The sequence below is a fragment of the Balaenoptera musculus genome, chromosome 2 (genome assembly GCF_009873245.2).
Source record: "Balaenoptera musculus isolate JJ_BM4_2016_0621 chromosome 2, mBalMus1.pri.v3, whole genome shotgun sequence".
Taxonomy (NCBI): Eukaryota; Metazoa; Chordata; class Mammalia; order Artiodactyla; family Balaenopteridae; genus Balaenoptera; species Balaenoptera musculus.
The window spans coordinates 51,259,616-51,286,729 of NC_045786.1; the positions used below are offsets into that span (position 1 = coordinate 51,259,616).

At 38.2% G+C, this 27,114-nt stretch overlaps 2 protein-coding genes across 6 annotated transcripts in view; one reads left to right on the top strand and one right to left on the bottom strand.

Annotated features, from left to right (window-relative positions):
* Positions 1-1,374: 1,374 nt before the first annotated feature.
* On the bottom strand, positions 1,375-23,631 carry LINS1 (lines homolog 1). 5 transcript variants are annotated; one of them, XM_036842308.1, is made up of 7 exons: positions 23,534-23,631; positions 7,846-8,340; positions 7,655-7,744; positions 6,675-6,816; positions 5,625-6,215; positions 4,225-4,396; positions 1,375-2,377 (listed from the first exon to the last, which is right to left on the bottom strand). In XM_036842308.1, exons 2-7 carry the CDS (start codon positions 8,254-8,256, stop codon positions 1,492-1,494), a joined length of 2,292 nt encoding a protein of 763 aa, XP_036698203.1. In that variant the 5' UTR covers positions 8,257-8,340; positions 23,534-23,631; the 3' UTR covers positions 1,375-1,491. The 5 variants fall into 5 exon arrangements, with proteins under 5 accessions (XP_036698203.1, XP_036698204.1, XP_036698200.1 ...); XM_036842309.1 differs by lacking the exon at positions 23,534-23,631 and adding an exon at positions 22,755-22,810 and having other exon boundaries at positions 5,736-6,215; XM_036842305.1 differs by lacking the exon at positions 23,534-23,631 and adding an exon at positions 22,755-22,810.
* Positions 23,632-23,974: 343 nt separating this feature from the next.
* Positions 23,975-27,114, top strand: part of ASB7 (ankyrin repeat and SOCS box containing 7) — a 48,893-nt gene continuing 45,753 nt past the window's right edge. The window contains exons 1-2 of the mRNA XM_036842312.1: positions 23,975-24,445; positions 24,617-24,715. The gene's annotated coding sequence lies outside the window, so the exon portion shown is untranslated. The remainder of the gene's footprint in view (positions 24,446-24,616; positions 24,716-27,114) is intronic.

Genomic DNA, 27,114 nt, shown 5'->3' on the forward strand with positions numbered 1-27,114 from the left:
GCGAGGTGTAATTTTTTTGCTGGTGGAGAGTCTTGCCTCGATGTTGATGGCTGCTGACTGATCACGGTGGCCATGGTAATTTCTTAAAATAAGACAGCCATGAAGTTTGCCCCACTGATGGACTCTGCCTTTCATGAACCATTTCTCTGTAGCAAGCAATGCATTTGACAGCAGTTTACCCACAGTAGAAGTGCTTTCAAAATTGGAGTCAATCCTCTCAATCCGTGCCGCTGCTTTATCAACTAAGTTTACATAATATTTTAAATCCTTTGTTGTCATTTCAACAACCTTCACAGAATCTTCACCGGGAGCAGATTCCATCTTAAGAAACCACTTTCTTTGCTCATCCATAAGAAGCAACTCCTCATCCATTAAGGTTTTATATTTGTAACAAATAATGAAAAAGTTTGAAATATTGCAATTACCAAAATGTGACACAAAGTGAGCAAATGTTGTTGGAAAAATGGCACCAAAAGACTTGTATGACACAGGATTGCCACAAACCTTCAATTTGTAAAAAATGCAATATCTACAAAACACAATAAAGTGAAGCACAATAAAATGAGGTATGCCTGTAATGACATGAAAACTTGAATTTACTGCCTCCTCTCAAAAAGACAGAATATAATTATCCATATCACAATTTTAAATAGGAAAATTACCTATTAAAACTCTTTTTAAAGAATACACTTGTGTTTGTAGACCACATACATACATATAGAGCTAATCACCTCTCTTTAAAAAACTGCTAAGATTTAAGTTTTTTACATATCACATTACACGTAAATACCTCAGGGGGAAATAATAACCATACTCGCTTAAACAGCGTCCCTCCCAAAATTCACATCTACCCAGAACCTGTGAATGTGAGATAGGGTACTTGCTGATATAATTAAGCTAAGATGTGTCCACACTGGATGAGAGTGGGCCCTAACCCAGTGACTGGTGTCCTTACAAGAGGGAAACTGGATACAGACGAGGAAAATGTCATGTGACAACAGAGAAAGAGACTGGAGTGATGCAGCAACAAGTCCAGGAATACCAAGGATTGCCAGCAATGGCCAGAAGCTAGGAAGAGGCAGGGAAGGATTCTCCCCTAGAGCCTTGAGAGAAAGTGTGGCCCTGTAGCCATCTTGATTTTGAATTTCTAGCCTCCAGAACTAGAGGAGAACTAGAGAACTAGAGGATAAATCTAGTTGTGAAAGGATAAATCTCTGTTGTTTTAAGCCACCAAGTTTGTGGTAATTTTTACAGCAGCAGTAAGAAACTAATACAATAACTATCCCAAATTTGTGTAAGTTGAACTACCATAAATTTTGAGTGCTGTACAACTGTATCAAGTGACTTGTCATTTGATGTATCTTTTTCAGTCACTAGGCAGCTTCCAAAAGGCAAAGGAAAGGCATGTTAGAAAACCCTTTTGAAGTTTTTTTTTTTTTTTACTGTTATCTCATTAAGGCACAATTATATTAGGGAAAACCAGTTCCTGTTTTACAAAGGAGTCATACTTCTATTATATATTGTCTCAATATGTTTTAACAACTTCAAAAGTGCTGTTGGATTATATGGGAACAGATTTTTCTTCTGCAAACGATAAATGGCACCTTGTAGCTCTTCAAAGCACTTTACTGTTCTGTGAGATATTCCCACTTTAGAAGCAATGTTATTTGGGCCTATGTCACAATCAACAGAGAAGGGAGTATTAGATTCTTTGGAAACCAGAGACCTTGACTGAGACTCCAGGCTAAGTTCTTTTTTATCCCTACTTGTTCCAACTGTGTCCTGAATTTTCTTCATTGCTTCTTGGTGTAAAGATATTAGTCTACTGTTTGCTAAACGCTGGCCTGTGGATTCTTCTTCAGAATCATCAGAGGTTTCATAATCTACCAGACTTTGAGAAGTTCGTGGGGGAGACAGACTATTAGCCTGGAGTGTGGCCTGGGCCTCCTCAGACATCACAACGTGGTTCAGTGGTTCAGAAGAAGCTTCAGAAGCCCAGGAGACCCAAGCATGAGCATCTCTGTGATTACCAAGAACAGCCAAAGGACTAGGTTCTGTTTGGTTGCTGCTTCTGTCTTGGACAAGTGAGGAGATACAACAACAAATATTTATGTTATCTTTAGATTCAGTTATATCAAAGTACTTGCAAATGGTGAAAAAATTATCCCAGTCTTTTTGCAATAATTTTAAATATCTAACAAAATATTCAAGAAAACAGGTTTCTGATGAAATCAAAAAATCAAGAAGAACTGTAGAATCAAATCCTATATTTTTTAGTAAGAATAAAAAAATACAGTGTGGATTATAGCCATTTTCATGTGTGTGATGGTTCCACATTTCTTTTTCTTGGGTCAAGCTTTCAGTAGCTTCACATTCTCTGAAAACAAAGAGAGCAGAGACTTCAGATTAATGACTGTTTACAAATATAAGTTTTGACAGATGTAATTCACAAACCATAAATTCTTCTATTAGATTTCTTTTTAATGTATGCATTATTTTAAAAAGAAAAAAAATTTCAAAACCATCTCTTTTTCCACAAACTCCATATAAATCTGATTCAATAAAATAAATAAAATCCATTGACTTTGGTAGTTCTAGTTTTTACCTGCCCAATTAAAGTCCTCTGTCTTCCTGTCTCTTGACATCAGAATTCCTTGTTCCTACAGGTAACTAATTCCCTGTAGTAAGGTGGCAATTAACCTCCTTCTTTTCCTTCCACACTTGCCTCAACAGGGGTGGGCATGTGACCCAGACTGACCAATCAGAGTACCCAAGCTCCTGGCCACCATGATTCCAACATGAATCTGTGACCCACGCATGCTAATCAGATCTCTCCAGGACTTCTGCTGGCACCATTAAAGATTATAACTGTAAGGCTGCTGTAAGCCTGGCACTGCTGGTGGCCCTGAGAATTAATTCAGAGCCGTGAGATAGAAACAAAGAGAAATAATCAATGACATGGTTTGAGTCATATACAGTTATACCTGATGACAACTTGACCCCTTAGAATTCCCAATTAAGAGCCAATAAATTCCTTTTTTTTTTTTGCTTAGACTAACTTATGTTGATTTCTATCATTTACAGCCAGTCACTCTTAACTAATACAGTTACATTAAAAAAAATACATATGACATGAGCACATGCCTCTGCGAGCACACTAAACTCAAGCTAAGAAAGTTAGAAATTCACATACAAAGTAAATTTAATTCAGAGGCTTCCTCTTTCTTGAGGAGTAAGAAGTCAGCTTTGAATACAACTAAGATATACTCTACGAGGCATGTGCATTCAGACGGAATTTGTATTTGACCGTTTCTAAGCCTAATTCAAATCGCATGCAGGAATTCTGTGTTCTTGATTAGAACCTTTTGAAAATTGGCCCCAAACTCTTACAGTCTGAAAGCAGCCACTGCCAGCAGTGTCATAATACAAGTAAGAACTGGCAGCACAACACTGCACCGACAGTCATTAGTAAGAAATCCCTTTCTCTGAAGCCAAGAAAGAAATGGAAATAAAGCAAATACTTTAAGGTTTTAATAAAGCAGAAGCAGAAACAGTGTAAAAGGTCTTCAGTTATTAACTTCATTACCAATTACAGATATTTGCCACAAGATTGACCCAAGATTGACCAAGTACAGCTGTTTTAATAAACAGAAATAGGATCAGTATAAAATGTCATCAGTAACGTAAGTTCATAATCAATTTCAGATATCTGCCTCAAGATGATATCAATCTCAGTTCAACTGTACATTAAAATGAAAATTTACAACAGTTCCTTTGATTACTTAGAAGATTGTACTCACCTTTACAAAGGCAAAAATCACCTTACAGAAGTTCAATACAGACAAGTTAGTCTCAGAGGTGAAAAGAGTTCTTAAACATCAATTAAATTAAGACTTAGACAAGTGTATTAACTTATTCCTGATCACACAGGTAAAGCAAAGGTGGAGACTCAGCCAGAACCCATGCTGTCTAATCTCAGTCTAGTTCTAATCCCTAGATCTGCCTAGCCAGCCAGGTTTTCATAATGAGAACTCAAATATAATCTATTTTCATGGAGGGCAGGGTTAAAGAAAGGAATTGGAACTTATAAGGAAACCACAAGATTGTTAGGGATTTTTTTTTTCCCCTAATGATGGAAAGTAAATAGTATGTCCAACACATTATTAAAAATGTTTTCTGCTTTCCTGGCATGTAGTTAGTATAATTACTTTAAAATATACGAACCTGGTCAACTTCAGGTAGATGCCCATTGCTGTTTTGGCAGCCTCCAGCATATCATCGTCTTGTTCTATGAAGACCCTAGACAACCACTCACAAAGATTGTGTGATTGCAGAGAGGGCTGAAGGTGAGGCTTTAAGAAGGTCAGTAACTCAGACATGAACCTCTGTAAATCAACTTCAAAAAATGCAAATTTCAAAAGCAAGCAACAGTTTATGAATGCATTTATAATAACTTGCCTATATATAAATTTATAATATCTAGAGTATTTTAAAATTCATTTTCATAATTCACACTTTCAAAAAGTTTGTGAGTTAGGGATTATCTCTACTTTGTATATTAGGAAACTGAGCTTCACAGAAAAAAATGACCCACTCAGTAGGATACAGTTAAAATGTATAGCCAGATCATCTACTTCCCACGCTGCCAAATAACTAATTATCTCTGAGAAATAAAAGTTACATAAATTCTTGCTAAATGCATATAAATGAATGAGTAGTAGGCAACAGAAATCACTTCACTGGATGCCACATGGTTTGTTACTAGACACAACAATGCACCCAAACAAAAATAATTTGCCCTCAAAATAACAGAAAAAAATTTTTTTGTTTGTTTAAAATTGTTTAAAGTATTAAAAGAAAGTACTACTATTAAGCACAAAAGTCAAAAAGGTTTTGAGGAGTTTTAACTGCAATTTAAAATTCTTGACATATAACACACGCCATCTAGTGTTGTAAATGATAACTGCACGGGATTATATCTTACATGTTGTTACTACAAGCTAAATGTTATCTAAAGCAATTCAGGGAAGTCATTGCTTACAATTCAAACCTTTCACTGAAACTCTATGCTGCTTGTTTAGAGACGTTTACTATTCATTTTCCTCAAATGAAACAGAGGACATAACCTTCCCCAGCACCTACACTGAATACTTTAAATGGCTCTCTTTGGACTCTTAAGTTAACATCCTGGAAATTTTATACAAAAATTTCTTCATCAATATAACTTCTGACATATTAGTTTCGATTCAACTCCTAATTGTCAAAAATCTGTATTAGTAGATATACCAATTTTATGAAGGAAAATATGAATAATATACTACAAATATCTGAATATGAATTGACTTACATTGCTTACTTCGAAGTGACTCAACAGAATCTTTTTTTTAAACACAATTATTAACTATACTACGCAAATTCAGTTTAGAGCACAAAACTGAAACTTTTTTTCTTAAGGCAATTCTAGTTTTTCTCTTTTTTTTTGAAGAAAATTAATAAATTATAATTAGAATAACATATAGCTTAAATTGTGAAATTACAGTCCTGAGATTTGATAATTATGAATAATTTTACTTCAGTAAATAATTACCCATTACTTTGCATACAAAAGGAGATGAGAGAGTTACCTTTCATTTCATTTGCTGAAGCACCATTTTGAAACTTGATTTCTAAGGATCTAATGATAAGTAAGCTCGCTGCTCTAAGGATCACATGATCTGGACCAGGGACACACTCACATCCAGGTTGGACTTCATCGCCTCCAAAGCAGGAAGGTTTTCCATAGACAGACAGTGTCCTCAACAAGCCCAAATCCACAGCTTGCAAAACAGCATCAGCCAAAGCCAACAGGTCCACATCTAAAGGATGATCTGGTGCCATGAAGGTAGGGACAGATCCCCGAGAAAGGTCTTCACCCACTTTGCAGAGAAGGCACTTTTTGATGAATATGATGAATTTCCTTTTGACAAAAGCCTGAATAGGCCAGGTAATAACGTCGAACACGCAAGAAGGTTTCAAAAATAAAATCCTCTGGCAAGTGAAATGTAACTTCAGGTGGATTCTGGAGGCTATAAGAAGTTCAAGCAATTCCAGGAAACATATCAAGCTATTTATTAGTTTAGAAGTATCTTGGTGGTTTTCAAAATGCTGAGAAAATAAGGAATTGTAAAAGACTTCAAAAATAGTGTCAAAAGGAGTCAGGAACTGCTTTAGAATTTCTGTGATTAAAAAAATAGTAATTATAAGCAACAGGAAAAACAAAGACTTCTTAAAAAACAATTTTACAATTCAATTTTTGTAATTATTATCCCTTTATAAGATGAAAAAATGGATTGGATTGTTTACCTCTAACATGAACAAATGAAGATACACAGACTAAGTAAGAGCTAATAACCATGGCTAATACCCATTTTACAAATATCAGTTAACATCAGACGATGCAAAGGATATATAAAAATGAAAAGCTTTAATTTCAATTTTTAATAATAGTGAAGTTTTACATTTTTTCCTTTTAGAAAGGTATCCTCAATCAAAAAATATGGGGCACAATTCTTTAGGTTTTCATACTTCAAGACAGATCAGACGTTGCAAAGTAAGTTTTACTCTTCATTGTATAACTATAATCCTCCTTGGGAACAAGATAATGACCATTGTTTACGGGGAAACATAATTCATACCTGTCTTTTGTGAACATGTATCTTTAAAGATTTCTTTTATTACAAAGGTAAGCATCCAGAGGCAGTATACTACTTTATCACTTTCAGAATATTCAGAAAGATTTTTTTGGCAGAAAGAAATCCAGGAATTACTCAATGTTATCTAGAAGTTAGAAAAAATTTAAAGGAGTAAGTTATAATACAATATTTTCTTTACAATTACAAATTACCTATTATATACAACTCAATACAACATTGCTTACTCCCTTCCAAAAAAAAAAGTATGATAATATTTGTTAAAACAAGGACACAAATATCCTAATATTCCTTAAATCAAGAAATTCAATATGCCATAGAAATAAAAGATCAAAGGGAACATGAAAATATTAGCAGTGGTTATTATCTCTGGTAGCTGGAATGATATGTAATTTTTATTTTGGTCTTTATACTTTTTCTCTTTTCCCAAATTTTCTACTGCAAATACCGCCTTTTTTAATTCAGGAAAGAATGTTATTTTAAGAAAGGAACAAGCAATTATAGCTGAAAGAAGTCAGTAAATTTAGATTTGTTTATTAACTAATTCAGAGATAAGAGAAAAATCTGATAATTTGTTCATATTTTTTCATTATGCTGAGGACCACTCTTAGAATTTATTTATATTAAACCTGTGAAAATGGTCTTAGTCTCAAGCAGGGGTTCCTAAACCTTTTTTTGGAGGGGAGGAAGGAGGCCCACCTACTCCTTTGACAATCTGAAGAAAGTTATGAACTCTTTGACTTGAAACCCATCTTTTGGGTTAAGAATCTGATCTGTGAAGATTTACAACATATTTAAGACTCTAATCCTTGATATAAGCCATCATATTATTCTATTCTTACACTTTTGTGGATTTACACGTTATTATGTGAGCAAATATTTTATTGATAAAATATTGAATGCCAGAGAGCAATTTTAAAGCAACTATAAAAGAAACAGTAACATAATTTGATTACTTATCTTACCTTTTCCTTCAGTTGGAAATACAGAAGTAGTGCAAGGCACTTTGCAGCCATGTGAGATAACAATTTATCCGAGGTTTGGAACATACAGGTCTATAAAAAAACAAATAAATTTACCTACTGTTACTGAATGTTAAAACGTATATTTTAAAAATCTAGATCTTAAAATAACCCCCCAAAGCAAATGGGCTTACTAATTTAGAATCGATGTCAGATGATTTTAAAAGAATTTTAATTATATCTTTATATTTCTCCTTAGCATGCAATTCAGTTTCGACAGATAATATTCTGGTTATCATCACTTTGATCACTGTTAACTGAAGGAGCATTATTTCTCGGGTACTGCTCAACTGAAAATGTCTCTGCAAACACACAGGTGCTACAGAAGGGGTAGCCAAATTCACAGAGGATGGCTGATGCTTGCCCTGAACATCAAGGATGTTTGAGCAGTCTGAGGAGGTGGTTGTAGAGCAATCTTGATCTGAAAATGCTGGGTTGAGATAAAAGATGTAATCATGGCTGTCATTTTCAAGTGTGGCTCCAAGAAGTACCTTCCGGTATAATTGTTCTAAAACTTCAAAGACAGCTTTCATTTTGATTGCCATATATATCTTACAAGAAAGTCGACAAATCCAAATTGTAAATATTAATCTTAGAAATGGGATGAATCTCTGTTTCTTCAATAAAACCTAAAATAGGAAAAATAATTTAAAAATATAAGTGTTATATACATTACATTACAAGGGAAAGGCATCTGTTTCCACTTAATCATTTAGTCTCTCAAGTTAAAGGTAATACTGATGGCTTAATTTCTAAAAATGGAAAACTGGTAATAAGATTATTTTAAAACCATAAAAATAAAATTCATGTTTTTCATATAGATTTAAGATCATAAAATTATTTTTAATTTTATTACAGTTAAAACTTTAGCTTTCCTCTAACATTTTTCAATGGGCTGTCAGAGTTTCTCAACCTTGGCACTATTAACAGTGGGAACTGGGTAATTTTGCTTTGGGGGAGGTGTCTTGTGCATTGTAGGAAGTTTTAGCAGCATTCCTGGCCTCTACCCACTAGATGCCAGTAGCATGCCCTTGGGAGGCAAAATCATCCAGGTTGAGAACCACTTGGCTAATAACTCAAATTCATTAACTTTTACGTTCAACTTATAGATGAAAACCTAAAGTTAGATTGCTGTATGGTCAAACTATTATGGTTATTGCTGGTTAACTCCCAACTTAAAATTATATGATAATATAAAGAAACCCTGGTTATCATTTATAACATTAAATTAAAAAATTTTAAATGCCATCCCAAGAAAAAGACAAGACGTTAAGCAAAAGCAATCCAAACGTGAGCAAACTGTATTTTGTATTTGTAGCTGGATATAAATTTAGACATCCTGGTTTCCCCAGGCTCCTTTGACCTGATGGAGACCAGAAAGAGTGGGGCAAAAGGAAAGGATCAGACGTGGCTTTTAAAGCAGAGAAATGGGCAATCAACTGATAAGTGAATATTAGAGAAAGCATGTAGTTACTATACAGCAAGCGTGGCTAGGAAAAATTAAAGACTTTGGTGCAAGCAAAAGAGATTACTGAATATCCTTTCAATGGGAACACTGGAGCCTCTGGGAATTATTGGATCCTACAGGGCTTGGTCTTTTCACTGCCTTTGAGCTATTTTACACCTTGGTAAATTGTAAGTAACTGATAGCAATGCAAATAATTCTTGTCTGTGGACATGCCCATAATTGTCTGGTGAAGGGGCAACCCTCCCTGCAGTGGGAAAAGCCAGTTTTGCTTCCATCTGTAAACTCATTTCAACATTCCTTTACTCTATATAAAGTCAACTTTTCTTTTAAAATGGTTGTGACATTTGTCTAGTTCTTTCATTAATTAACTAGTTAAATAAAATCGTTGCTCTGCGTTCATTTTATATGGGTCATGATTTTGTCCTTTTAAAATTTATATTTAACAAAATCCACGGAATTCCCTCCTTTACCCGGACCCACTTATAAATGCCCATCTTTAACTTCCTTCCTTCCTCACTGGAAGAGACCTCATAGGGAGGGCTGTCACTTTTATCGGTTCTCACTTTTACTATAGGGCCCACTGGCCTGCCCTTGGTCTTCAAACCTCCCTCTCCACTGGTTTCTTCCCCTTGCTTAGCTTGTAAGGAATTTCATTTCCTGGTCACCCCTACAAGACAAAGCCGCCCTGTTCTAGTCCTCCAGTGCAGAAATAAATATTAAGAAACCTATAGATTTTAAGGTTACAAATGAAGCTTCTGTAAAGTTTTCACTGAATTCTATTTTCAAACCGTGGTATCTCACACAATTTATAAACATAACTTAATACGGTAATATCAGTAACCTTGTTCCATCTGACAATGTTAAAATTTACCTGAGCCCTGTGCTCCCAGAAAGCAGCTATGGTTAAGAAGCACTGAACCTTCTGTGTTCCAAGAAAGGGCTGACCGTATTTCCAGATAGGACCCACCTTCACCCTTCCTTACTGACTCCCTAGTTTTATAAAACTCCCCATTTCTTCCTTCTTTGAGAGGTTTTCCATTAATAAACATTCTCTCTGTTGCAATAGCTTGAATAAAATCATCTCCTTAATTGTCTGGTATATTTTGTCTGTCACAGACCAGAAATTAGTTTTCATATTCTACTTCAAAGATGAATTCCATCATACTTATTTTACTTTATATTTTAGTTATAACATTTCTTCCCAATAAAACTACTGACATTTTTACATATAAAATATTCTATTATATAAAATATTCTGTGGCAATATTTTTTATTTTAAAGCTAATTTAATCAGTAAATCTACCTAATTAGGTTTTAATGAATATTGTATACTCAACTCTATTCATATAATTTTCAACCACAAATGGAATTATTTTTATTTCAATGCTATAGCAATAAAAATACTTATAATATTTCTATACATCTTAAGTCCTTAAATTTTACCACAAATGAGAATAAAACTGCTGCTATTTCAACTATTTTCAACCTATAAAAAGACCCATTTCAAATGGTTCAATCATTTCAGCACACAAAACTAAAGTGAATGCCAATAAATAGGTAAACAAAAAAGCATTTTGGGGGTTTGGGGGGGGGGTTGGAGGGGAGGATGGGCTATTTTCTGTCACGGTGGGACCCAGGGTCTTGATAAGAGTGGTTATGAGAAATCAGATTGAAATGTTATAAACTTGAAGATACGAAGAGTCAAAATGATGCTTTATAGACAGAAAGAAAAACAAAAGCATCAACTAGGGGTCACAAATGCCAGGCAGATAACAAATGAATGAAGACAATAGGTGCTAGGCTGCTTCTACTGTGACTATCATAAACCCTTCCTAATTACAGTGTCTTTTAAGATATTAATGCTGGCCAAAGAAACCTGCATTGAAACAAATGTCTATGGTAACCCATTGAGAATTGAGAACTGCAGTTGTTGTTTTAAAGCAATCATAGCACTAAAGCAAAGGACAAATCCTGAAAAAACGAACTAGGGGATTAACCAACCACACTTTTTTCCTCGAAGTGGCTGCTATGAGATTGGGACATCTCAAGCTGCATTACCATGCTGGTCTGGAGGAAGGCATACCCCTCCGACACCAAGCTCTTACGAGACATCAACAAAGCGAAGTGTCTGGGGAAGGATGCTCAGAATGCTGAGAGGCTCTGGAGCCAGCTATCCTGGATAATGAGAGAGATTTGTCTAGCCTGTAACGGACACAAATGTTAGGAGAGGCCTAATTAGAAAATGTGAATGAGCAGTGCTTCTCAGAGTTCTTTCAGAAAACGCCTCCTGGAAAAGGAAAGTGAATTCCCACGTCAGGGAGCCTAAGGGGGTGCCCATTACAAGCACAAAATTTATTTAAAGTCTCTCTTTTATTGTTTAAGGACTGTAAACTATCTGAATTTTGCAGTCAAATCCTAACAGAATCATGCTTGTCTTAATATAAAAAATATATTCCCTTGGGGCTTCACTGGTGGCGCAGTGGTTAAGAATCCGCCTGCCAATGCAGGGGACACGGGTTCGAGCCCTGGTCCCGGAAGATCCCACATGCCGTGGAGCAGCTGGGCCCGTGAGCCACAGTTACTGAGCCTGCGCGTCTGGAGCCTGTGCTCCGCAACAAGAGAGGCCACGATAATGAGAGGCCCGCGCACTGCGATGAAGAGTGGCCCCCACTTGCCACAACTGGAGAAAGCCCTCGTACAGGAACTAAGACCCAACACAGCCATAAATAAATAAATAAATAAATAAAATTAAAAAAAATATATATATATTCCCCACCCATCTTCACATAAAATCAATGATTTAGGGATAATAATTGCTGAAGTTTATCGAGCGCCCACTATGTATCAGAAACTGTTTTAAGTGAGTAATAGCTTCATAACAACTGTAATAGGTGGGTACTTAATTACCACACCCATTTTACAATAAGGAAACTAAGGCACAAAGAGATCAAGTTACAGAGCCAGTTAACTGGCAGAATCAGGATTTGAACCCAGAAAGTCTAATTTCAGAGCCAGTGCCCCTTCTCAAATTTCCTCTGATGCTCCAAAGCCTCAGGGCAATGGTTGAATAGAAGGTCTCTAATAAACTTCTTAAGTGTAAGGAGTAACTCACACAGCCTAATCTTTAACAGTTTCTATATGTACTCCCACAATACCTTAAAACAGAATACTGATCCTCAGAATCATTTCTACATGCTGCACAAATTCTAAAATCAAGGCCAATTACAATACAACTTCCCAACTATGCAAATTCCCAGTGCAAACTACAATTAATTTTTTCAAATGATACTCAGCAACCAAAGGTTGAAACATTAATCAGGACAACCATTTGATTGATTTTTACATTAAATTACTTTTAGTAGCTACATCAAACCCAGGGTGAAAAGCCTAACTATCCACTGATCATACTTTGGTATCAGTTCATCAACAGTTTAAAGGCAGTATAAATATGAGTGACTAAGACCTTGATTTAACTTCATTTAAAATAATTTCACCCTTTTACAACAATTAACTCAAGATGGATCACAGGCTTAATACTTAAAATTAACCTTTTAGAAAAAAAAGGAGAAAATCTTTGGGATCCAAGGCTAGGCAAAGAGCTCTTAGACTTGGCCTTCAAAGCCCAATCCATAAAAGTAAAAACTGATAAACTGGACCTCAACAAAATTAAAAACTTTTGCTCTGTGAAAGACCCTATTAAGAGGATAAAAAGATAAGCACAGACTGAGAGAAAACATTTGCTAACCACATTTCCAACAATGGACTAGTATCTAGAATATATAAAGAACTCTCAAAACTCAACGTTAAAAAAGATAATAATTCAATTAGGAAATGGGCAAGAGACACGGACATGTTCACTAAAGAGGATATAGAGCAAGTAAGTACACAAAAAGATGTCCAACTACCTTAGCCATTAGGGAAATGTAAATTAAAACCACAGTAAATACCACTATCAATATGATTGAAATAAAAATTAGTGACACCAAATTCTGGCCAGAACATGGAGAAAGTGGACCACTCTACATTGCTGGTGGGAACACAGAACGGTACAGTCACTGGAAGACAGTTTGGCAGTTTCTTAGAAAACTAAACATACTCTTACCACGTCGCTCCAGCAACTGCACTCCTCAGTGTTTACCCAGAGGAGTTGAAAACTTACGCCCAGAAAGAAACCTGCACATGCATAATTGCCAAAACTTGGCAGCAACGAAGATATCCTTAAGTAGGTGAATGAATATATATAAACTGTGGTACATCCACTCAATGTAATATTATTCATGCTAAAAAGAAAGTGCTATCAAGCCATGAAAAAGACATGGAGGAAACTTAAAAGCATACTACTAAGTGAAAGAAGTCAATCTGAAAAGGCTACATAGTGTATGATTCCAATTATATGACACTCTGGAAAAGGCAAGACTATGGAGATGGTAAAAAGATCAGTGGTTGCCAGAAGTTGGGGGATGAGGGGAGGGATGAATACATGGAGCACAGGACCTTTAGGGCAGTGAAACTACTCTGAATGATACTACAATGATGGATACATGTGATTATACATTCGTCTAAACCAATAGGATGTAAAACACCAAAAGTAAACCCTAATGTGAACTATGGATTTGGGTGATTATGACGTGTCAATGTAGGCTTATCAACTGTAACAAATGTACCACTGTGGTATCCCATCTGCAGATGCTGATAATGGAGGAGACTATGCATGTGTGGGGGCAGAAGGTATACAGGAAATCTCTGTACCTTCCTCTCAATTTTGCTGTGAACCTAAAACTGTTCTAAAAAATATAGTCTTTAAAACAAAACAAAAAAGCTAAACATGCTACCATATGACCCAGTAATTACACACTTGGGCGCTTATTCCAGCAAAATAAAGACTTATTTTCACACAAATACCTGTATGTGAAAGTTCGTAGTAGGTTTATTCACAGCAGCCCAAAACTAGAGACAATCCAGTTGTCCTTCAACGGATGAATAAACTGTGGTACATCCATACTACTCAGTAATAAGAAGGAAAGAACTATTGATACATGCAATAATTTGGGTGACCCTTAAGGGAATCATGTTAAGAGAAAAAAGCCAATGTCAAAAGGCTGCATACTGTATGGTTCAATTCCTGAAATGACAAAATTAGAGAGCTGGAGAGCACATCAGTGGTTGCCAGAGGTTAGTGAGGGCCCCTCCCACTTGGTGGGTAGGGTCATAAAGACCTTGTGATAACAGAACTGATGGGGAACACGCTAACTTATATATGTGATAAAATTGCATTGAACTAAATACACACACGTAAATGAATAGAAGTAAAAGGGGAATCTGAGTTGGAGCAGTAGATTGATTGTATCAATGTCAATATCCTGGTTGTGATACTGTACTACAGTTTTGCAAGATGCTACCATTGGAGGAAACTAGTTGAAGGGTACACAAGATCTCTCTGTATTATTTCTTACAACTTCACGTGAATTTACAATTAGCTCAAAATAAAACGTTAAATTAAAAAAATAACAATTTCAGCTATAGACATCAGCCTTCTGATCCTTAGCAACAATATGCATAAGACTTCATTAATATCAACTAAAATATAAACGTAAACTTATTGATTTTAAAAATTTCTAGACTGAAAACTGAGAATGGTATTTAAAAATGTTTTAAAAATATTTTCTTAAAAAGTATTCCTAAGAAATAGAGCTTTTAAGTGCACAGTCTATTCACTAGAAAACATTCTCCCACAACTTAATTTAAAAATTATAAGAAAACAAGCTGCTAGTAATTTACTCCTTTGTTTAAAAAAAAAAAAAGATGACTACTTTTAGGGAGTTTTTCTTTTACATAAACTCTACATTAAATTCAGAATACAGAAAAATAATTACTTTCATGGTCAGTACGTAAAGTAAAAAACTGCTTTTCTTTCTATGAGAAGCTAATGGTTTGCTAAGTGACTAGAATCTCTCAATATTGGGCTTTGGCCTAATGGAACAATAGGTTCAAATCTGACCACAGCCAGACAGGTTACTTAATCTCTCTCTCCAATAACGAGGCTGCTGTGATTCTTGAGGCAGAAGTTGAGGCACTCTAAACAAAGGCTGCTTCTAAGATTCCAGTTCCTTCCCCCAACTGAGACGGCATTTACTTTGTCCAAAAAATTAAAGTGGGTCTGGTTAGACTCTACAGCAAGTTGGGAGGGGGCAGGGAACCTGGGTGGCAGTGCCAAGGTTAGGAAAGTCTGAGAGGGCAGTGAAGGCACTGAGAAGGCCCAGAAGATGAAAGGAAAGGGGTTCCCGTCATCCATGTCCACCATCAGGGCCATCATAGCTGGCCAACTCTGATTTCAAGAGCACCTCTCTACCCTAGTGACAAGAGGGGGAAGGATATGTTCCAACAGCACATCCTGTGTTGGGCACCTTCCCTTTGCCCTGCTAGTTCTACTCTTCCCCTTTCTCTGCGTCCCAACATGCTCCTGTAGTAGATGGGGGGGGGGGAGGGGGGAGAGGGAGAGCAGGAGACTGTTCTTTCCAGTTTCAGGAACTGCTCCTTCTACTTACTTCCAGGCCTAGAGCAGGTACTGGCAGTTACCAGCCCCCAGGGTACACCATCCCTTGCTCATTTCCTTAAAACAAGTTTTAGCTGCCTCAGAATCACTTGCCAAGGCACGTAAAAGCAGACTGCAGGCCTTACCCCAGGAGTTTCAGATACAGCAGTTCTGGGATGGGGCTCCCAAATTTTTATTTCTAACAAGTTTCCAGGTTATTGCTAAAACACTAAGAACGCTTAGACCCTGCCTCATGTTTGTAAATTGTCCTCCTATTAAACTCTTGTTGGCAGGACTCTGATCCAGGTCAGGCATTTTTTTTAGCATAAAGAAAAAGCCTGATAATTAAGTTATAGATAAAAGATAAAATGTATGATTAAGACAATACTTAAAAGTGTTTTTCTGTCAACGTGGTATACTAGTAAGAACCTGGGATCTGGGATCTAGAGTCATATGTCTCAACCACATCAGGGTCACCATGGGGCAAGCTACACCTCAGCTTCAGTCTCCTTCCAAGTTCAAGGGCATAATGACGCTGGGAGGGTTAAGTTAAATGACTGTCTCCGTAGTAATCCCCAGTGCACATCTGTCAGTGTTTCCTGCACCCCAGGTGGCCCTGTTAAACAAGACAACACACGGCAGGAATGACTCCAGGCCCTGCCCACCCCACTCCTTCCTTTTACTTCCTTTGCACTTCTATTTATGGTGTGAAATTGTTAAAAAATGAATGAACATGATTTATTTTGAGAAAAAACAATGCTCCTCCCCCATTTTTTAAAGGAGTGGCAAGTTAAGAAAGGCACAAATAGAAGACACCGTTTACCAGATTCTTTTTTTAATTGAGGTATAATTGATATATAACATTATGTTAGTTTCAGGTGTACAACATAATGACTCTCTATATATATATATTACAAAATGATCACTACAATAAATCCAGTTAACATCCATCAACATAGTTTCAAAACTTTTTTTGTGTGATGAGTACCTTTAAGATCTGCTCTCTTAGCAACTTTCAAATATGCAATACAGTATTATTAACCATAGTCACCATGCTGTACATGACATCCCCATGACTTATTTATTTTATAACTGAATGTTTGTAACTTTTGATCCCCTTCACTCATTTGCCCTCCACCTCCCCCCACCCCACCAATCTCTAACAAACACCGATCTGTTTTCTGTATCTATGAGCTTGGTGTTTTTGTTATTTTCTTTATCATCCATCGACACATACTTAGGTTGTTTCCATAAATTGCAAGCAAAGGAATCAGGCAGCAAATGCAAAGGCAACCTACAAAATGGGAGAAAATATTTGCAAACCATATATCTGATAAGGGGTTAATATCCAAAATATATAAAGAACTCATATAACTTGATAGCAAAAACAAAAAACCCAAAAAACTGATTAAGAAATGGGCAGAGGATCTGAATAGACATTTTTCCAAAGACATACAGATGGCCAACAGGTAACACTAAAAGATGCTCAACATCATTAATCATCAGGGAAATGCAAGTCAAAACCACAATGAGATAACACCTCATACCTATTAGATTGGCTGTTTATCAAAAAGACAAGAAATAACAAGTGTTGCTGAGGATGTGGAGAAAAGGGAACGCTTGTGGGAATGTAAATTAGTGCAGCCACTATGGAAAACAGTATGGAGGTCCCTTAAAAAAATTAAAACTAGAACTATTATATGATCCAGCAATTCCACTTCTGGGTATTTATCCAAAGGAAGTGAAAACACTAACTTGAAAAGATATATACATCCCTATGTTCACTGCAGCATTATCCACAATAGCCAAGACATGGAAGCAACCTAAGTGTCCATCAATGGATGAATGGATAAAGAAAATGTGATATCTATATATTTATATATCTATAGATATAGATATTATTGTTCAGCCATAAAAAAAGAGCAAAATCTTGCCATTTGTGACAATGTGGATGGATTTTGAGGGCATTATACTAAGTGAAATAAGTCAGATTAAAAAAGACAAATACCATATGATCTCTTTGATATGTGGAATCTAAAAAAACCCCAAATTCATGGATACAGAGAACAGACTGGTGCTTACTACAGGCAGGGGGTGGGGTGTGGGCAAAATGGTTGAAGGTGGTCAAAAATAAGTAAGTCATGGAATGGAATGTACAGCATGGTGACTATAGTTAACAATACTGTATTGTATATTTGAAAGTTGCTAAGTGAGTAGATCTTAAAAGTTCTGACTACACAAAAAATCTGTAGCTATGTGAGGAGATGGATGTTAACTAGACTTATTGTGGTGATCATTTTGCAGTATATACAAATATTGAATCATTATGTTGCTCACCTGAAACTAATGACTTTCTCCAGCAAGGTTAGGTCCTCCTGAGATACTCTCAGTCTCCCAGCACCACTGCTGTCTTACAGAATGTGTCACAATTGTACTTTAAGTTATCTGTGCAATAATTTGTAACACTCCTGCCTTAAGAGGAGTCTGGTTCATCACTTCTTCCCCAGCTCCTAGCACAATGCCAGGTACACAGTAGTATTAACAAATATTTATTGAATATGTTCATGGCTGAATATTCTGCTTCAGTCAAGTTCTCAGGGATTTATTAACTTCATTCAGTGTCCATGAGTAGTGTGTATGTCCAAAATAATCCTAAAATCAGTTTCAAAGTTCATTTTAGTACTGTTTTGATCTCAAGAGAATTTTTAACTGCTGTATAATTTTTAACTTCTGAATTTTAAAATACAATAAAAATTTCATGTCAAAAAATTATAAATGCAGTACTATCTATAGCAGGGCTTGAGTTCTGAGCTCATTCAGTCTTCACTGTGTTACACACCTAACAATGTGCTCGAGCTGCACATGTTGAAGTCACAATAAAGTGCAAATTAAAACTACCCTTGAGGGAAAAAAATCCCTTAAATTAGCAGAATCAGGGCTACAAGAAGCTCAAGAGCCAGTAGTTAGCTTCCTTTCTTTTAGCATTTTTTTGCTGGGACTGTGAGGTCAAAGAGGAATTTCTCTATCCATCCCCATCCTCCTTTCCTGCCAGGTACTGCTGAACAAAGTTAGGCTAAAAGGCAGATGATGGGACTGCATGTCTGGTGGCCCTATTTACAACACACAGGTCCCGATCTCCCTGCAGTCCCAAGAATGGTGTCTGCTGTCATCAGGGCATAACCTGCTTACTCTCTCCACCAACACTACGTGCTTTAAGACACAGCCTCCTGGGCAGTGATTCCTGACTTCAGTCACACACTGAACTCTCTGGGGCACTAGGAAAAATGGCTGAGCCCTAGGCACCAACTGAATCAGAGTTGCTGCAGTGGGGCTTGAGCATTTTTCCAATGATCAAGTCCTCTTCCATGCAGGGTATAAACTCAATTCAGGTTGAGTCAGGGTTTTATGAACTAAAACATCATAAACGTTGATCCTGAATTATTTCATTTATATGTTGTAAAATTAGTGTTTCCATTTGTGTGAATTTGATATCACCTAACTGAATGGAAAATGAAGTCTGGTGAAATCCAATCAATTTTAACTTGTTAAAAAATATTATGCAATCTAAACTTTTAAATCAATGAAAAGTTATAATTTAAGAATTACCAAATTTGAGAGCACCAATACAATAAAGCAATTTAGAATTATCTAGTAGCACATTCTGTGAAAGTGTGGTAATACCATGTTCCCTGGTTGTGATATAATTGTATGTCAGTAATCTTAAAAATTGTTGCAACCTGAACAAAGGATTTCAAGTGAAAAATAAATGACCAGAGAAGTGGAAAAGCTAGGAAAAATTAGAACCCAACTCAGATACCAGCTTCTGTTAAGAAGCTCATAGACCTTCATGTCTTGGTTGAAGCAGCATTTTGCAAACACACTATCCAAACTGCGTGGGTGCTGAGGATGCTGTAAGACTGAACGTGTTCTCCATAACTATTCACATATTTATTCATTCCTTTCATTCCTTTCGGAATTCAAAACTGCCTGATTCTATAATCAGTACACGTTATAAAACTGAACTTATAATTTACATTCATACTAGTAAAATACCACTTTTAATAGACTTCTTTACATTGGAGTCCCACTGCTACGAAAATTTGAAAATCACTGGACCAGGAGATTCCTAAAGCCTCTATGCAATTCCAGAAACCAAGAGTACTAGGGACGTCAGGTGGCAATCCAGGTTCCCAAGAAAGAAGCAGTAATTATTCAGGCAGAATGCACAGATAAACTCCAGAAATTCATGGCATGAGGTTTTTTTTTTTTTTTTTTTTTGGCCACGTCATGTGGCTTGTGGGATTTTAGTTTCTCAACCAGGGATTGAACCTGGGCCCTCGGCTGTGACAGCATGGGAGTCCTAACCACTGGACTGCCAGGGAATACCCCATAGCACAAGTATTGTTGGAACTCTGTGAAATGTCTGAAGACAAAAAGAGTATGCAAAAATACAGTTCGTGGTGGTACTGAAGTTGAGGTATTGTAAGTTGTTTTCCAAACTTTTTGTGATGTTATTTTGTTTTTATAATAAACCAGTAAGAAATCACAGCAGAATTGAAAGATCAGAAGTTGCTAATATGTAATATCATTTAATATGTCTGAATATAACTGGTTTCTAATTATAATTCAGCTATGTACTTCAAGGAGGAAGGGAAATTTAGAAATTCAAAGTTATGAAATATTGCTGAGAAGTATAAAGATATAAAAAATAGCTTATTTTTTAAAAATTGGGAATTATACATCCAAAAATATGTAGTAGCCTTCAAAGTAGTTTTTTTATGAAGAGTTACCTATTTTATGAAGAGTTACCTAGAATAAATAGAGTACCTCTGTTCCACACTCTTGTTTTAGATATGATACTTTCTGGGTGGATTTGGTTTAAAGAAACAGCCAGAAGTGATTAAAAACTTTTCTTGTATAATTTGCAGCCTGGCTTTTAATAATACACAACTTTAATTTTTTCTAATCTAAGCAAATGTTTAGCAAGAATGTTCTTTTAAGCATTTGTATTTTCTGAAAAGCCTTACACAGAACAAGGGAAAGAAGTCTTTAGGGCTCACCAGATGTGAATATTAATTTAATCATCAATCCATAGAATTTCAGTGCCTTCTCTATCATGCATGAGGGTTCTCACTTTATAATACATCTTTTCACTCCCCTCCCCCTGCAATCTTCAAGTTTTCTTCTTAAAAAGGGCTTCTGCTTACAATTTCATCAGTAGACTTGCTGGCCAAAGGGGTATATTCTTTAAAGGAAAAATGGGCACATGTTTACACAGATAATAATTGTGTAGTCTTTCCATTAAAAATATTTTTGCCTTTTTCTAAACACACACTAATCCTTGACAAGTCAATTTCTCTTGGAGTTCCTTCTTCCTCTCTGGAGATTCCTTCTCAGACACACTTGCTGGACCCCTTTCCTTCTACAGTCATTTCTGGGTATGAGATTGTTTCTGGACCCCTCAGGGATACCAAAATCAGTGGATGCTCAAGTCCCTTACATAAAATGGCATTGTATTTGCATATAACCTATGCACATCCTCCCCTATACTTTAAATCATCTCTTACTTACAATACCTAATACAACGTAAATGGTATGTAAATAGTTGCTAAGCTGGTGGCAAGTTCAAGTTTTGCTTTTTGGAACTTTCTGGAATTTTTTTCTTTTTACAAATATTTTTGATCTGAGGTTGGTTGAATGTGGAACCCGTGAATACAGAGGGTTGACTGTAGTCCCTTAAATGTTTCATGGATTCTCAATGTCTTCAATTAATATCTACATGCTAACAACTCAGAACCCACAGTTAGGTCTAGCTCTCTTCTGGGCTCCACACTCATGTATCTAAATGCCAGTGGAGAGCTCCACTTGGAGTTTCCACAGCACCTTCAATACAAACTCATCTCAATCTATGGCCTCTCAAACTTGCCATCTCAGTGTACGGCACCTGTATCTCGTAGTCACCCAAGTGAGAAACCTGGCTATGTTCCTGGACCCTTTCTCACCTCACTTCTCTCCATCCTCACTGCCACTGTTACAGTACACCACTCCTACCCTGGACAACCACAACAGAGTCCACAGTACACCACTCCTACCCTGGACAACCACAACAGAGTCCGTGCTAAGTGGCTGTTTCTTGGCCCACCCTACACCCACTTCCTTCTGAAAAACATCTCAACTTTCATTCGGATAAAGTCCAAATCCTTGAACATGGCTTAGCATGTCCTGTGAGATCTGGCTCTTGGGGTCTTCTCACCTCTGTGCCCCACAAACTTAGCTCCAGGCTTTCTCTGAGGGCCTCAGAAACTTTGTGCACTTTAAGGATTCCCAAGCTTTGCTTGGCCCATTCTTTCTAAATCACACTCAACCATTTCCCTCCCACTCTCAACCTTCAACTAGGAAACCTCCAGTCTTGGAGAGCCTTCCACATATCCAAGTCAGGATTAGAGGGCCCTGCCAAGTGCTCCCTCAGCCTATACACAGTATTTCTCTCACTGCATTGTCCATAACTATTTTCTAGTTTGGTTCCCCTACGCTTGACTATGAGCTTCCCTGGGCAGGCCTGAACCCAGTTTGCCTACCTAAGCCAATAAGTAGCTCATGTAGAAGGCACCAAAACTAGTATTCTTGATAAATGAATGATAATGTACAATAAAATACCAGGATATCAATTTAAAGTGTTTGCAGTGACCCCCATCTGCCACAAAACATCTTAATATATTTTATTAAACAAAAACAGCTGATATGTTGAAATGCATACTTCCTTTATACAATTAGGCCTCTCTTTGAGGACATCGATGGGAGTCAAACGGCTGGCGTACTGGGTGACTTAGTTTAAGATAATGTCAACTACTGCCTGGACTACTACAACAGTCTTTCACATTTGCCTTAACCTCACTCCTAGCTACAGTCTTCTCCACTGAGCAGCCAGTGATCTTTTCAAAACATAAACAGATACGATAACTTTCCGACCACCCGCTACAAGGTCTTGCAAGATCCGCAGCCTGTCGCACCCCCCCTCCCCCACCCTCAACTTCATTACTAACCATGCTCCCTCTTACGCTGCTTGACTACCTGGCCTTCTTTCTTGCAGTTTCTGTCAACAGCAAAGATTATTCCAGCGTCAGAAGCTTTGCGCTTTTGATGTCTCTACCTGAAAAATTCTTCCCTCAGATCTTGGCATGGCTGGCTCTTCCTCACTCAGATCGATACTCAAATGTCACTTCCTCAGAGACCTTTCCTATCTAAAATAGCCATCGCACCCTAGGCAATCTCGATCCCATTATTCTGCTTTTCTTTACATAACCTATCCCTATCGGATAAATAATTTTGTGTTTGTTGGTCTCTCTGTTAAAGTGACGAAAGCAAATGATTGCATCTATCCTATCTTGCTCACCGTTGTCTCCCTAACGGCTAGAACAGTGCTCGGCAGGTAAGTACCGGCTAAACGAAAAAATGCACTTAATAAACACGTCCACTTCCCATATTTTCCACTCTTTCCCCTTTCATTCACAGGAATTCGTGAGGGTCGCTGTTCTTGCAGGAAAGCCCTTGAAGCGTCACCGTCACCCCACAGAGAGTCCTCTTTTCCACGCTAGGCGAGGCACGCCCAGCCTGGGAGCTAACGGAACCTCAGGGATCGAGAGAGGAGCCCAGGACCCGTCACTCGCGTCTAAAAAGCTCTAAGGAGAGCGGCGGGACAAGGCGCCCCTCTCCTGGCTTCCTGGGGACTGAGGCCTCCGCAATCCTAAGCCCCGGAACAGCCTCTCAGTCGGCCGCACACACGCCTCCCCCGCCGCCGAGGTTAGCGGCTGCTCCCAGTTACCTGCCAGGGATCTGACTGAAGCCACTCTGCTTTCGCACCGCCATTCGAGCGAGCCCCGGCCCCTTCCGAGCCACCGTAGTTCACGGAACGTACAAGGCGTTTCCTCTTCCGCATGCGCAGAGGGCCTGTTCGGCCTACAGTGTTTCTTAGCAACCGCTTCGAGTCCCTCCGCCAGGGGCGGAGCAGCGGAAGCCATGGGGAAGGGGGAAGTGAGTGAGGCCAATCGGAGACGAGTCCTAACCTCGATCGGCACGCCTCCTCTAACTGTCGCGAATGCACAGGCGGCTTTACGGCAGGCAAGGGGTGGGTGCTGCTGGGGTAAGGAGGAGGGAAGGAAGCAACCAACCAACCAAGTCGCCTCCACCCCCCCCACCCCCCACCCACCCCGGACCTGGTTTACGGCTCCGGGCTCAGGCTCCAGTGCGGCTGCTGATTGGCTGCTGAAGGCTTGGTCCCATCCCAGTGACCCCAAAGTGCTGGAGGGAGGGGGCGGGGGTGGCTCAGTGCAAAGTGCATCCCGAAAGCCCCCTGCCTGGAGTCCCCGCGGCTGGCACTTTGGACCCTGAATGACCTGGGACCTCGCTGCCCCGAGACCTCCCGTGTCCCCTCGTAGCTGGGAGCCTCCGGCCCGGAGCGCGGCAGCCCCCTGCTCCGAGCCCTCAGACGGGGACTGCCCCCCCACACGAGCCGGGACTTCCTCCCTGCACTCCTGCCCCGAGGCTGCCCGGCGGCTAGGACCGCCGCCTCCAGTCTGCTCGGCAGTCTGGATGCTCGCCGGGCTGGGGCCGTGAGGCATCGAGGAGGATCAAGAACACCCGTGTCCGGCCCTGCCTGGGCTGTTTCTTCAATGGAGAAGTTGGTGAGTGTGGAGGAGGCTGAAAGAAAGAAGAGAAGCAGCAGCTGAGGAGACAGGTAAAGTCAGTTACCTCCCCTGAGGGGAAGGGGGCTGGCCTGGGAGGGAGGAGAATCACTGCTTCTTCCTGCTTGCCTTTTACCTGTCTCTTTCTCTGCTCCCCCTTCCTCAGAGCCCCCCTCCTCCTCGCCCCCGGGGTACTGCACCACTCACAGGTTTCTGATTTCCAGGTTTGAGCTGGCTGGCTAGGGGAGGCGAGAGAGCAGGAACGGGGCTGCCCACCCACCAGAGAAGCAGCAGAGAGCCTCTGACCAGCATCCTCCATAAAGGTAATAAGCCAGCCCTCCCCTCCCCCACTGTTTATTCCTGGTCCCTACTCATTAAGCAGTGCTTTATTTTCAAGATGGTTACCTGGGCATGCAACCCTTTCCTGGCTCCCAGTTTCCCAGCAAAAACAAAAACACTGCCCGTGCCCCAATCCTTAACATTTTAATAACTTTTCTTTCCCAGGACCATGTTTTTCCCCTTTCTCTGTGTACAGTGTGTTTCCATGTTTTGCATTATCTTTTGGTGCACTGTACCATTTACCCTGCTCAGAGACTTTGAGACCTTTTTGTAGCTCCCCCTGCCCCTCTTACTCTCATAGGAATTCCTCAGTTCCTTGTTAATGGCTTGTTAATTCTGAATGACTCTGCTTTTCAGTTAAACCGCAACTTTCTGTTTTCCCCTATTCTTTCCTATCATCTTTCCTCTACCTCCATTAGAAAATCTTTTGAGTTACCTAACTGAAAAGGGTTTGGTAGAGGAAGGTACAGTAATAGCTTGAAATTTGTGAGTTTCAGAAAATAATGTGACTTTTTTTCTCTAGTGAAAAGTGAATCTGTGTACCTTAGTAGTATGAATGGTATGAAAGCAATACTCCCTCCCGAAGCACTTATGTATAATTAACTCTTTGGGCTTTTGTGTGTTTCTGTGTGACAGATGTGGATGGGCTCTGAAACTCTTATAAAAAGATAAATCGTATTTGTTATACCTCATTTTCTAATACTTATAAAACTTTACACAATATCTTGTTAATCACTTGACAGTCAGGAATTTTAAAACAAAAGAATGTTTTAGTGTGTTTAGAATCTAGGGTTTTATTTTGGCACTCTTCATAAGATTTCTCATTTCAAAACCCTTACAGAGAATTTGTTAAATTGAAATTTAAGCATCTAATTCATGTGATCACATTTCTGCTGCTGTATTTCGTTGCTGCCTCTGAAAATGCACTGAAGGTAGGTTTAGGACATTCATGTAAGTCCTAAAGAGGGGATGTGAACAGGGAAATTATGTAAGAGTTAATTCAGAAATTAGCCAAATGAATAGCTTCTCTAACATCCAATAGCAGGAGTATAAAGTGACTTGTTAATCTCAGAGTTATTTTAATATCTCAGATTGTTTAGGGAATTTTAGGTACAAAGAAGTACTTAAAATAGCAGAAGTTGTTAGGAAATCTTTGACTTACTCTGTTCTACTGGCTTTCTGCCTTCCAGAAAAAGAAATTAATGTCTTTCCTGCTTCTTCTAATTGTCAAGGTACAGCTAAAGAGACTTTTAAGGGGCTCTGAGGGTTTGCATATTCTTGAGACCTGGAACTGGACACCAAAATGAGAGTGTATGCTACTGAATGGGATTTAAAATAAGTATCTACCAATGACTATTACACAGTGAACATTTAGGGCACCCTTTGTATGTATATGTAGGGTCCACTTCATTTCAGTAAAAGCTAGGTAGAATGAGGTTTTCATTATTTAAATATGTGACTCACTAGAGAAATGCCTAATGATTCCTTTAGAACTTTTAAAAAAATGCTAAAATACTTGAAATATGTTTTTAAGGTAAAAATGAATTATGTATTTTCTATTGAGGCCTTCTCAGTTAAATATATTTCTGCTTTAGACTGAACTCTAGTATGTTTTCATTTCTGAGGGATATTATCACCTGTGCTGAGTCAAGTATGTAAAGTAAAGAGAGGACACTGCTTTCCTCTGGTTTCCAGTCAGTTCATTCTCATTGCTTAAGTAATGTTTCGTTGATCCTCTCAGCTTTTAATGATTTTTCTAAGATTACAGAATATATATAAATTGTCAGCATCTGTTCCTAATATTAGCATGATTGAGAGTATTTGGTCTAGATTATGCCAGTCATGTAAAATATTTAATTTAGTACTTCGTTACCAACTGGCCAGTTAGGTAGTTTATCTTTTACAATCTGGTAGTTCACTTTGTGTTAATTCTGTTGTCAGTCACATGGTTTTGAAAAGAAAAAAAATTTTAAAACACCCAATTTTTTTGGTAACCAAGTAAGATTTATGATCACATAGGAAGAATCACTGATTTTAATTGAAGTGATGCATTTTGAGTATGCTATGGCCAGTACTTATCTTCTTCATACCTAAAGTGATGCCATTCACAATTATGACACATATAATCTCTCTTTATTTGATAACACAGAAGTACATACTGTCCCTAAAAAGTCTAAAGTCAGGTAGTTTCTATAAGCATATCTAATACCTGACTTTCAGCCTTTCATTTCATTCTCAACAGAAGGCATGCCCTGTGTGGAATGCTTGTCTCATTTCTTACAAACTTAGGTACCGACATGAGGTTGCTAAGGTGGTAATGCCAGACATGGGTTAATGAGATAAGAATGACAAGACTTCATCATTTATAATACTTGTGATTTAT

Coding starts and splice junctions, on each gene's coding strand:
- LINS1 (XM_036842305.1), bottom strand. Junction 4,397..5,624: donor TTCAGCAAATGAAATGAAAG/GTAACTCTCTCA, acceptor CATTTTTTGAAG/TTGATTTACAGAGGTTCATG. Junction 2,378..4,224: donor ATCTACCTGAAGTTGACCAG/GTTCGTATATTT, acceptor CTTTGTTTTCAG/AGAATGTGAAGCTACTGAAA.